This window comes from Eucalyptus grandis, chromosome 10 (assembly GCF_016545825.1).
Source record: "Eucalyptus grandis isolate ANBG69807.140 chromosome 10, ASM1654582v1, whole genome shotgun sequence".
NCBI classification, from domain to species: domain Eukaryota; kingdom Viridiplantae; phylum Streptophyta; class Magnoliopsida; order Myrtales; family Myrtaceae; genus Eucalyptus; species Eucalyptus grandis.
Genome location: NC_052621.1, coordinates 7,642,752 through 7,653,732, shown reverse-complemented (window position 1 = coordinate 7,653,732; position 10,981 = coordinate 7,642,752). Strand labels below are relative to the sequence as shown.

Here is a 10,981-nt window from a genome sequence, read left to right as displayed (position 1 = left end):
TCAATCTTGCCTGTGACCACCAAGTTTACCAAATAGAGATTTAGGAAAGATATATAAGGAAGCAAGCTGTACTCTTTCCTTCTTTGCATGGCACAGTCACATTTTAGGTATCTTATCTAACTTGAAATTTATGGACACCATCCTTATCGAAATCCAAGTGAAATCACATTTTAGGTATGTTATCTATCTTGATATTTATGGGAGATAAAAAATCCAGGTGAAATCACATTTTAGGCATATTATCTAGCTTGATATTTATGGCCACTATTGTGAAATCACATTTTAGGTATCTTATCTAGCTTTATAAATATGGGCACTATCCGATAGAATATCCAAGTCAGATCCACGTTAACACGAATTTTTCTTTTATTAATTGAAGGGGGATATTAAAAAAAAAAAATCATGTAATTAGACAAATATGTGATTTATGTCATTCGGACGGGGATGGTGCCGAGTCCCCAAAGGGTCGGTGGGTCTCTAAGGGCCACGGTTGTTTAGTGCGATTTTTCTAGTATTTATCCATTCATTATAAGATATTGAGAATTGTACGTAACCCACCCCCTATTTTTTTGCACCATGAGATGAAGCGGCAATTTTTCTTTCAATATCAAGCCTAATTCAACTTTCTCCATTCACTGATGACTTTATGCCTTGAAATTTGGCTTGTCGTTTATCATTCTAGAAGAGAACTACTCGAATATATTGAGTTGATATGATATTGCACCTTTTAAATTGTGGAGATGAATTAATCAAAGTGCGGGAAAATTGTCCAAAACAGCACATGATGGTTGAACTTGAAATAAGGGGGAAAAAAGAAGCTAAACATAAGACACATTCATCCTCGCGTTTTAAACATGCTTGCACTGACATGAAAATAGGTGGTTGTTTAGTAAGCGGGTCATCAATCCAGAGCACTAAAGAATTGCGACTCCACCTCGCATTTCACATGAACTCTGAGCTGTGCGTCTCGGTGAATCAACGGATAATGCACCACCGACATTTAATGGCACACAAATCCAATGAATCTCCTACATAATCCAAAATCTAAAGGAAGAGTCCATTTTGCCTTCCATAATGCAAGCATTCGTTCTATTTTTGGTCAAATAAGTAGTTGGCACATTTAACCAAGAAGCACTCCAACCTAAATAGGGAATTTTCAATTTTCAACTTGTTCACAGAATCTTTTTCTCTCTCTCTTTTTTTTTTTTTTTTTAATATTTAGAGTCACTTCGCCCATAATTCACGTCATTCCCCCGTTGCTTTTGCGGGCGCTGGGGGGCTTTCGCACGAGAGCCAAAAAGACCAGGACGCCTTTAATTCGAACGGTGGACGGAAGAGGAAAAGACGAAGGTGCTGTTGGTTGGCCTTTTTATCCGAGTTAATGCCCGAACAAGCAAGCAAAAAATAATAAAAGAAAAAGGGAAAAAGGAAAAAAAAAGTATAAAAGTGACCATTGGAAAAATAAATAATTTAATTAAAGCATATCCCGTATAATCTGGTCGAGCAACCAAATAAAAAAAAATATTGCCGTTTTTGATATATTGCTTATCTTGAAAATCGACATTTTTCATAAAGCGTAGGTATTTTTGAGGTACTCGTTAACGGGATTCAAAAAAAAAAAAAAATAAAAATAAAATAAGAATCAATTCAAGAACAGGATAGACAAAATGATTTGATGCTTCCGGACGGAGAAAGGTATGGCATGCTCCCCGAGGCAAAAGCGATGGCGTAAAGTGGAGGAGCGAATGTCGGCCCGAGACCCGGCCAAGGACGGGTCCTCATTCGGGTCGACCCGAGTCCGGGGAAAAACGTGTTTTGTTAAACGGGTCGAAATCCGATTGATCCACACCTTTTATCGTCCGTTTTAATTCGCGTTGACTCTTTTTTTGTCCTATTGTTTAAAGCATCCATTGCATGCCCGCGATATCGCATTTTAAAGGAAATATTGAAATTTATTATGCTTTAATGCGCGGGGATTAAGCTTAAAATGAATTGAGGCATGAGTGACACGTGTCTTGAGAAAGTTTTAAAAAAGTCTCTGCGGAGTAAATCCGTTGCTCTTTGCCTCTGCCTCAGTCTCATGGGACTTGCAACATGCAAGAAACCGAAACGGTCCGAGAGGGGTTGCACATAGAATGTGGAAGAGGAAACCCTTCTCGAGGTTAGTGGTTTCATCCATTGTTTTTCCTTCAAGGGTTGTTGGGTTTTAGCTTTTAATGCAATAAGGCCGAAATCTCCGGTTCTTGTCTAGTTCGATGATGACAAGACAATGGCTTTATATCATCTAAGCATGCTCAGACAAATGATTCGCGAAATACGGACATGCATTGAATACAAAAGATGTTTTGTCATCACATTCACCCGCAAACATTTTTGATTTTCGATTGTAGCATACTCGTATAATCATGTTTGATCTTAGATTCCTTTTTTCTCAAATGGTGAGAAAATTCATTTTAGGGCAAGCAAGTATCGATTAAAAATGTTTAGATAGAGTGATTATGGGAACCAAAAGGGTTATAATGACAAAAAGTACAAGTCAACATCGAATGGTCTTTCCAAGCAAAAATCAAACGTAGAATGTCCACAGAGCCTGGGAGATTGGACGCAAATTTGGTGTGGAGTCGCTGAGATTTCCGCCGTGCGTGTTGTGTTTGGACCGCAATCTCGTTCACTTTGACGGGAACTTTCAGTGCCAGGGCAAGCGCACTACGACATCGGAATTAGTTGGCCAAACCTCGCCAACAATCTCAAGTAAACGACAACGTCACAGTCTTCTGGCAAAAAGGGCGATGCTGACTTGCTGAGGGAGTACGGACTCCAGATGGGCCAAGGCCCATGGGCTGCGAGCTCAACCAGGTTTTTAGTACTGGGCCGACCTGAAGATAGCATTGGACAAAGATGTATTAACCTTTGGTAAAAGGCAACAAGCCGTCTCTTTCAACTGTTGTTTTCGTGCATCTCTACTGTTTAATTAATCGAAAGGATTACGCACCAGATCTTCTCATGCGTAATTAAGACCAGATTAATGAGATTTTTCTTTTGGGCTATTTCGGAAAAGGCGTGTCCTCGAGCTAAGAAAGCCAATCTCAAAGGCCACGATGAGTGGGAACATGCCAAGGCCAATTGAAATCTCTGAATGCTTAAGGCTTTGTCAACAGGCATCATGGCTCTTTCTAGTGTAAAGATCCATTCCTTGCTCACAGTCACCGCCGGAATGTTGGCCGCTGGAAACCGCCACACAGTGGCGCAGGAGTGTGGCAACTGGCAACGTCGCCAAATACCCAGTGAGCTGGCTGCGCATGCAACTTGGCGACCTGGAGGAAAGATAGCTTGATCAGCACCGACAAGGTTGTCTGCGCAGCATGACCGGCATGCATTATGGAATTGAGTACGACTCAACCTTGAAAGATGAATAAGAGATTCTTATTTGCTCGTCTTAGTGGCAATGTAATAACCATGGTCGATTATGTCCGGCTCATATTTCACAAGCATAATTTAATGTGATTCTTTACTATAGTCTTAAAATGTGACTGACTAAATTTACTAAAAAGAATTTCTTTCTCACCTATTGTGGAAACAGCCTGATTCAAATGAACATCAGTTTATGTCATGTTTTATCGGCATTTGCAATTTTTCTTGGGGGCCAGATTTGAGGCTCTTGTCCTCGTTCTTGTATTCTTCTTCACGAAATTGTCTAAAATCGTCTATCGCCTCATCATCTAATCTTATGAACCAATAAGAATTAAGCAGCATATGTCAAGGACATGGATTTCTTAGTTTCATGAAAAAATATAGAACAGTTCCTATAAAGTCCCGAGGATGATCGCTGGGAATAGAGGTGGTCACTGTGTCTGTAAAAAGACGAGAGTCCAAGGAACAATGTCGAATCACTCGACTCCTCTGAGAGCGATGAAGCTGCATTCCAAGGACGACGGTAAAACAATCCTGTCGATCCATGTTACCATCATGACCTGCCCAATTCGCAGCTCATCTAAAGCATCGTGGACACCTACCCAGATTGCGCTATCTACATTTGGAAAAGAATTGAGAAAACGCTGCATCCACAACCAGAAGAGAGGGAAAATAAGTGGCGAAAAGATCCAAGCAGAAGAACTACTGGAATCCGTCATCCAAGATCTTTGGAAGTAACACTGCAAATGGCATCCTTTTATCTGGCTTTAGATAAACGAAAAGGATCATCAATGCTAACATAAAATAAAACAATTCAAATAAAAGATCAAGGCAGTACAAACTCATCATCGGACCCAAGTAGTACCTGAGAGCTGTAGGGATCAGTTCAGCCTATCCTGTCACGAGGAGAAACATGTACCGTATCAGTTCAGGTAGCCTGACTGTATCTTTACACCTTCTGTCCTTCTCCATAGTCCATAATGAACCATACAGACAAAAGTTGCCAATATCCATGAATCATATCGAACCATGATTTTTAGTATCTTAGAACATTTAATTGTAGGTTTTTCAGTATCTTCAATCAGATTGTTGGACAGTGAGTCCTTGTGCTGAATTCTTTATATTTTTATTTCCTCTGTCAAATGCTAGCAACGGTTACAGAATAATGATATGCATTCTCATTACTCACCACTATTTTGATGTCCTCTGAGCTGAGCAAGAGCTGCTGCAATCTTAGCCCCGACTTGAGCATTGTTCTTCAATAATGCAATATCTGTTGTCGGTCAAGAAAATCAATATTCCCCAGAAATCCAGATATTAGCTCAAGGTGCACTGGAACATTCTACTCTTAAGTTGGTCTTCGAAGGGGTATGGATTGGCATGCTGTTAATTTAATTCATTGCAACAAAAAGGTCGCTAAAAAGTGCACTGATAGAACTAGTCACTAGCATGAAAGCAGAAATAGAATTTAACATATAAATGGTCAAAAGAAGGATACTGGATGCCAGCGAGGCTCCTCCAGTCAGCTCATTGACTCTCGAAAGCAGGAAAGGCGTTTCTGCATTTCCTGTTACATTCTTAGCCCTGAAAATACAGAAAAAAAGAAGAACACATTATATGAAATACAGAAGACATGCAAGAGGATGATCAGGCTGAAAAAAAACAATAATCAGATACACAATATAAAACAAAAAGAGAAGTTCACCTAGCTTCTCCAATGGCTCTCTGGACTGCATCCTCAATAAACCCACCAGAAGCTGAGTGTTCTTTAGGAATTGGAACAGCAAAAAGGATTCCACTTCCTAGCCGGAGCTTATGATTAGCATCTGCCATGAAGAACAACTATGAGGAGATGCATGATGCAAGAAGACCCCACGATAAGAAGATTAAATCAGGGACAAAGGACCTTAGTCACTTGCCTATAAGTCGAGCACAATCTTCGGGTGTATCTACACGACAAGGCACCTAGACAATATTTGAGACAATCTCAGCAGAATTGGTGCAACATCTTGGCACAGTCACATAAAAGATGCTATGCTAAAAATATAAACTTTAAGAATCACAAGGGCAATCATTTGTCTTCTATAGAATCTGCCATCAATTTCAGCCGATCAAGACATTCAGAATTCATAGGTCTTCAAAACCTCCAGCGTAACTATTTCTACGTAGAGTACACGATCTTTAATAAGGTCGCTTGCTTAACTATGTAGAGTTTATAATCTCTAATAAAGTTCCTTACTTTATCCTCTACACAAAACTTATTGTTGGAACTTGAGAAACTACACCGAAACTGTTTAAACAGCTGAATTTTTTTTCTTCAATGACAATTGAAAAGCATGACAGTTAAAAGCAGGTTCTGTTATATCTGGAGAACCTTGAGGAGACCACTTCCCCTTCTCTACCATCCATAAGGCAGACCACCGCCAAGTAACTCAGTTATTATGAGCCGAAACAGATGTTGCATGAAGATTGCAAAAATGTGGTTTTAGTCAAGTATAGGACTAATAGGAGGCACTCTGTTTTGTTCTGGCTAACCTATTGAATTTGTGATTATAAATAATCAATTTCTCATTATATCACACGTAAGGCTTTTCCAAACAACTAACAAATTAATACAACCATTATCGGAGGCTGGACATATGATGAACCATGCATTCGACCCCTCTTTCATAATTAAAAATTTCCACATGTTTCTATCTTAACTAGATCACATATCTATCCGAACTGCCCATCTCATTTCTAAGTAAATGATAACACACAGCGTGGAGCAAATGACAGATACAAATAAATAATTAGACGGTTTTCACAAAATAGGGTTTATTGTCCTGACCCGGCAACCACTTTTCTCTGTGAAGAATGCTGGAAACTCATTAGTGGCATATGTAGCAACACAAACTCCCTGGGTTTCCTGCAATAGATAAGCAGAATTAGCAACTGATGTCCAAGTGCATGAACTTCTGTTCGATATCAATAGGTTCCAAAGAAAAACCCGATCATACCAAGTACTCAAGGGTCCTAGGAATGTCCAGAATAGATTTTACACCAGCAGAGACAACTGCCACAGGAGTCCTTCCAAGCTCTGTAAGGTCAGACGAAATGTCCAGTGCTACATGTGAATTACAAAGACGGTAATTTACATCAGTCCGAAGTTCACAAAGGCACCAATAATGAAAGCTCAAGGCAATGGAATTGTGTACAGCATGCACACAATGCCAGAAACAATAGTACAGATCCTCTTTTTGTTGAAGTAGATAGTGAACTTGTCTGGTGCATCTTGGAATCCTAAGTAGGAACAGGACAGGAGTTGTCTAGGGTTCACAAGAGGAAGCACACCTAAACTAATGAATTTGGTAGAAAAAGAGGACAGAGGAGATAAAAAGTTAACATTATCTTATGGCTCTCTTCAAAATTTTGTAGCTATTGCCAAGTGGCAATAGCACACTCACCCAAGGCCATTTGTCCCAAGAGCAATCGTTACTCATTTTCACCTGTAGGGCAATGGATCAGGAGAGAAGGATTTTTATGGCTGCAACATTTAGAGTAAGATGAGGGTGGTGGTGTGGAAAAGGAGAAAGGATTTGGGGGCTCTGCCAAAGGTGTTTGAGCATAATTTCCAGATTCTACTAACCATCAGTGAATGTCCCAAAGTGCATTTGATGTTTGAAATATTTCAATGGCCGATGAAATAAACGTCAAGATAGGGGGTGGGTAGTGGAGAGAGAATTAATATTAGATGAAGCACTAATGTTGCTTTTACAAGAGTCCATGAATGTTTAGTAACAGTATAGAATCACCAATTTTGGTTGCTTTTAAATCAAGTAGACGGACTCCAATCAAAGTAAACTTACTGTTTTCGCCATGTCGATGCACTCCTCCAATTCCTCCAGTAACGAAAATAGGAATGCCAACCTGCAGGAACTTGAGTACAACTTGAGAAAATTGCTCAACCAATAGCCTTTAAACGAAAGAAAAGGAACTAAGATGAGAAAAACAGAAGCGCAGACCTTGGATGCAAAAAACATGGTAGCAGAAACTGTTGTTGCACCATTTCCTCTAGTGGCCACCTATAAAGGCCAAGATCAATCTTTAATATCAGTGCGATCAAATAATGGGAATGTTAAGAAAGAAATGTCATCCATCAAGAGTGTTCTCTGTCCCGATTTCCCACAATTCTTCACTCTAGGAATAAATTTGGCAGTCCAAAAGTTTGATTGTTGCTGACGAGTACCATCAATAAAGTCAATATATCAGGGGATGACCCTTTCCACAGATTAAGTACACTATGCATCAAGAAAACATTGTAGAAATTTGTTTTGAAATTTCATTCATGAAGAAAATTCAGTGGTTTACCGCAGCTCCTATTAAAAGAAGAATCACTTTAGCATTTACACACTGTTCCGAGTAGTACAATTTTTTTTTTTTTATATGCAGCGGTAATATTATGAATCACTTCAAGCAAATCCTTGAATAACTGGTCAGGGCCTGTTCCACCCCTGCAATAGCCCTCATAATGCCCTTTGCTATTTTGGCATCCCAAGGTTTGCTGCCACCACCCTTGATGTAATGGGGAGCATTTCATAGGTACGATCTTAAGAATAAGGATTCTGGAAGCAGGGGCCATGCCTTACCAAGCTAGCTGTCACTGTCCAAAGCCACTGCCATGTGGGGTGAGAGTACATAGGAATTTGCACACAAAATGACATGCCAAAGAACTTGATCTTATACTAATAACAAACTAGCCATAAACAAAGCAGCCTTTAAAAAAGGAGAAGTTGTGGAATTAGCAATGAGAATGAACCTTGTAAATATTACACTTCAATCTTTTTTGTACTCCAAGTGGAATTTGGTTTACATTCTTAGAGCTGAAAACATGAGATCTTGTAACATAAGAGAGAACATTGTATGATCCATTCCATCATTATATCCTAAGCCAAGGAATAAAATTCCTTCATCTTCACTTAAAAACAAAAAAAGTAAACTACGGCGAGAAACATACATGGGCCAAAGTACAAAGGCCACTCACCACATGTGCAATATCCCTACGAGCCGTCTTTTGAGCTCTAACTCCAAGATTAGCAAGCTTTTGTAGGTCTTCCGTGCTCAGGCCTGCACAAAGAATTACAAGTGAGATTTAATAAGAGGAACAGCGCTGTCACTATCTACATCAGAGGTAGGTCAGCACATCCTTACAGAAGAGCACTGAAGGAAAGATGTAGTAATATGCATATTCACAATTTAAGGCATCCTTCCTTCTAGATTTTATAGAACATCATGTCCTAAAGGCTGACAAGAAAAATATAGTAGCAGTCCTTTCTGGTGAATATAAGATGCCTCACCCTACAATATAACTTTTATCATTCCTACTCATGGAAGAATACACTTGAAGAAAAATAAGACTTGAAACTTTTGCAGCTAGAAGAGTATGTTTTTCATAACACCATATGAAAAGGATAATGAAGGAAACAAAGGTATTGTAGAGATAGGATGTACAATATCCAATAAAAAAATTTGGCAAACACTCGAAAAAATAATTAAATGAATACCTATGCATGGCACACCATCTAAGATGGCTATTGTTGCAGGAATTGCTCCATTTACCCTGACAATTGCCTCCAACTGCTTAGCAGTCTCAAGATTCTGAGGATAAGGCATACCTGATACCGAGCATACAGAAATGAAACGATTGCTAGAAAAGAATGGCAGCAGTTAAAGATAGCTGGCGTAGGGAGGTGGAATTAAAGCATATACCATGAGAAATGACGGTGGACTCCAGAGCAACAACTGGTTTCCCAGTTGACAAAGCCTCAGCCACATCTGGAGATATCTTCATCAGTCCACTGACATCATCACTCTACAAGAGAGAAATGCGAGAAATAAGCACAACCTTTTCGCACTCGATCCACTTTGCAATAACTTAGAGCACAATCATAATCCTCCAACTCTCCAAAGTTAAAAAAAAAAACAAAATAGATGAAAGTTTGGCCACAAATGGGGCTCTAATTGGTGGTTACAAACGCAATGCACACATCTAGGTGACTAATTACACGCATGAGACACCCTAATATAAAATCAATCAGCTATTTTCCTAGTGAAGTTTGCTCCACATTCGACATCTTCATGATCGGAACTCAAATTCGCTGCTATTTCTGCAGCATTCCTGGATCCTAATCTCTTTTTCTCGTCGGAAAGCCGCTCCATCTGGGATTTCAAACTACAAGTGACTACTTGTCCGAAATGAAGGCAAAGAAGACCCAAAAACAAGTTTTGGGAAGTTCTGATCACTAGGAACTCGAATTCCTCCGACCACCCTCAAAATGCCTTAACCTCACCAAGAGATAAACGGATTGCGATCAGTAGAAAAAATCGTCAATCTTCTTCTTCCATTCGGGTGAGATCAGCTGCTTCAGTTCGGGACCTCTCGAGCAATGATCACGGAAAAATATAAGAAAAGAAAAGAAAAGAAAAGAACCCGAGTTCGAAGAGTGTCAAAGGGTCAAACTTTCTTCAAGCAGCTTCGAAAGCTCTTCAATATCGTCAACTAGTAAAGGCAAACGCAATTCTCTCCATCCGCTATGAATTAGAGGGCGATAACTGGTACCGCAGAGCGAGAAGGAGTGACTGTGCGTGCGGTGGAAAAGGACAAATTTTGAAGCTGGAGATAGCGAGAGCCGGCCTAGTTTCCTCAAAAGGAAAGTTCTACCGGTTGCTTCGCGACAGGTGCGCGACGCCGGACGAAGAAGACGAAGCTGACGTTACCTCGAGAAGCTTAGAGTCGGCGGGTTGCAGGTGCCGCTGGAGATTGGTTAGCCTCGACATGGCCGAAGACTCCATTTCCAAATCGTAATCACAGAGAGAGAGATAGAGTTGATCTTGATGTTGATGCTCGAGCTCGCCGCTCTGCAATTACGACCCCCCCTCCTCCCTCCGCGCCGGCACCACCGCCCCGACCGCCGCGGCTCCACCCGGCCACCACCTGGAACGCCGGGCACGCAAAAGGCCTCCACCGAACGAACCGCCCCCACTTCTCGCCACCGTCCTCCGCCGCCCTCGGCTAACCGTCCGGCACGAGCCGCCGACGATCCGTCGTCCACAGACCTCGCCCCCTTTGGTCCGATTTCAAGCTACGAAGCGATTCAGGAAATCTAACGGCGAGAAGCGGTAAAAGAAGTGACTTTTAAAACATAAATGGGAACGAGACCAGAAAGGAGCGGTAATTTTGGGAATTACCGAGACAATTGAGTGTTTTATTTTATGATTAATACTGAAAAACCTCAAACTGGTACACTTATAATAAATTTACCCCAAATTATTTTTTTAACTATCAAAAACCCAAATTAGTATACATTTAACAAATTTACCCCCCAAACCTGAAGACATTTGTAATAAATTTACCCTCTGTTAGTTTTTGTTAAATTTTATTCTAAAATTATTAAGTTAAATGACACGTACAATGGACTCAGTATACCAATTTAAGATTTTTACGCTCCATTTGTCACCGTTTACAATTTTGTGATTTTTTTGTGTATTAATCCAATTTAGATAGGATATATTTGTCACAAATTTATCATTT

General features: G+C 40.2%; 1 protein-coding gene across 6 annotated transcripts; it reads right to left on the bottom strand.

Moving 5' to 3' along the window:
- Positions 1-3,703: 3,703 nt before the first annotated feature.
- On the bottom strand, positions 3,704-10,569 carry LOC104421484 (pseudouridine-5'-phosphate glycosidase). Of its 6 annotated transcripts, none has more exons than XM_010033439.3 (14): positions 10,168-10,569; positions 9,160-9,262; positions 8,955-9,065; positions 8,435-8,517; positions 7,416-7,475; positions 7,260-7,320; positions 6,411-6,517; positions 6,242-6,319; positions 5,331-5,376; positions 5,117-5,237; positions 4,910-4,995; positions 4,601-4,684; positions 4,277-4,307; positions 3,704-4,176 (listed from the first exon to the last, which is right to left on the bottom strand). In XM_010033439.3, the coding sequence occupies exons 1-13, from the start codon at positions 10,240-10,242 to the stop codon at positions 4,303-4,305; spliced, it is 1,020 nt and encodes a 339-aa protein (XP_010031741.2). In that variant the 5' UTR covers positions 10,243-10,569; the 3' UTR covers positions 3,704-4,176; positions 4,277-4,302. The 6 variants fall into 6 exon arrangements, with proteins under 6 accessions (XP_010031741.2, XP_010031742.2, XP_010031743.2 ...); XM_010033440.3 differs by having other exon boundaries at positions 3,704-4,172; XM_010033441.3 differs by having other exon boundaries at positions 3,704-4,055.
- Positions 10,570-10,981: the final 412 nt, after the last annotated feature.

Bases quoted from the DNA above. Each gene is read 5' to 3' on its own strand.
- LOC104421484 (XM_010033439.3), bottom strand. From the start codon at position 10,242: ATGGAGTCTTCGGCCATGTCGAGGCTAACCAATCTCCAGCGGCACCTG. The intron at 9,066-9,159 runs GTATATGCTTTA...GCTCGGTATCAG, and splicing joins GTCCACCGTCATTTCTCATG to GTATGCCTTATCCTCAGAAT. The intron at 5,377-6,241 runs GTCAGGACAATA...AATATTGTCTAG, and splicing joins CAGAGAAAAGTGGTTGCCGG to GTGCCTTGTCGTGTAGATAC.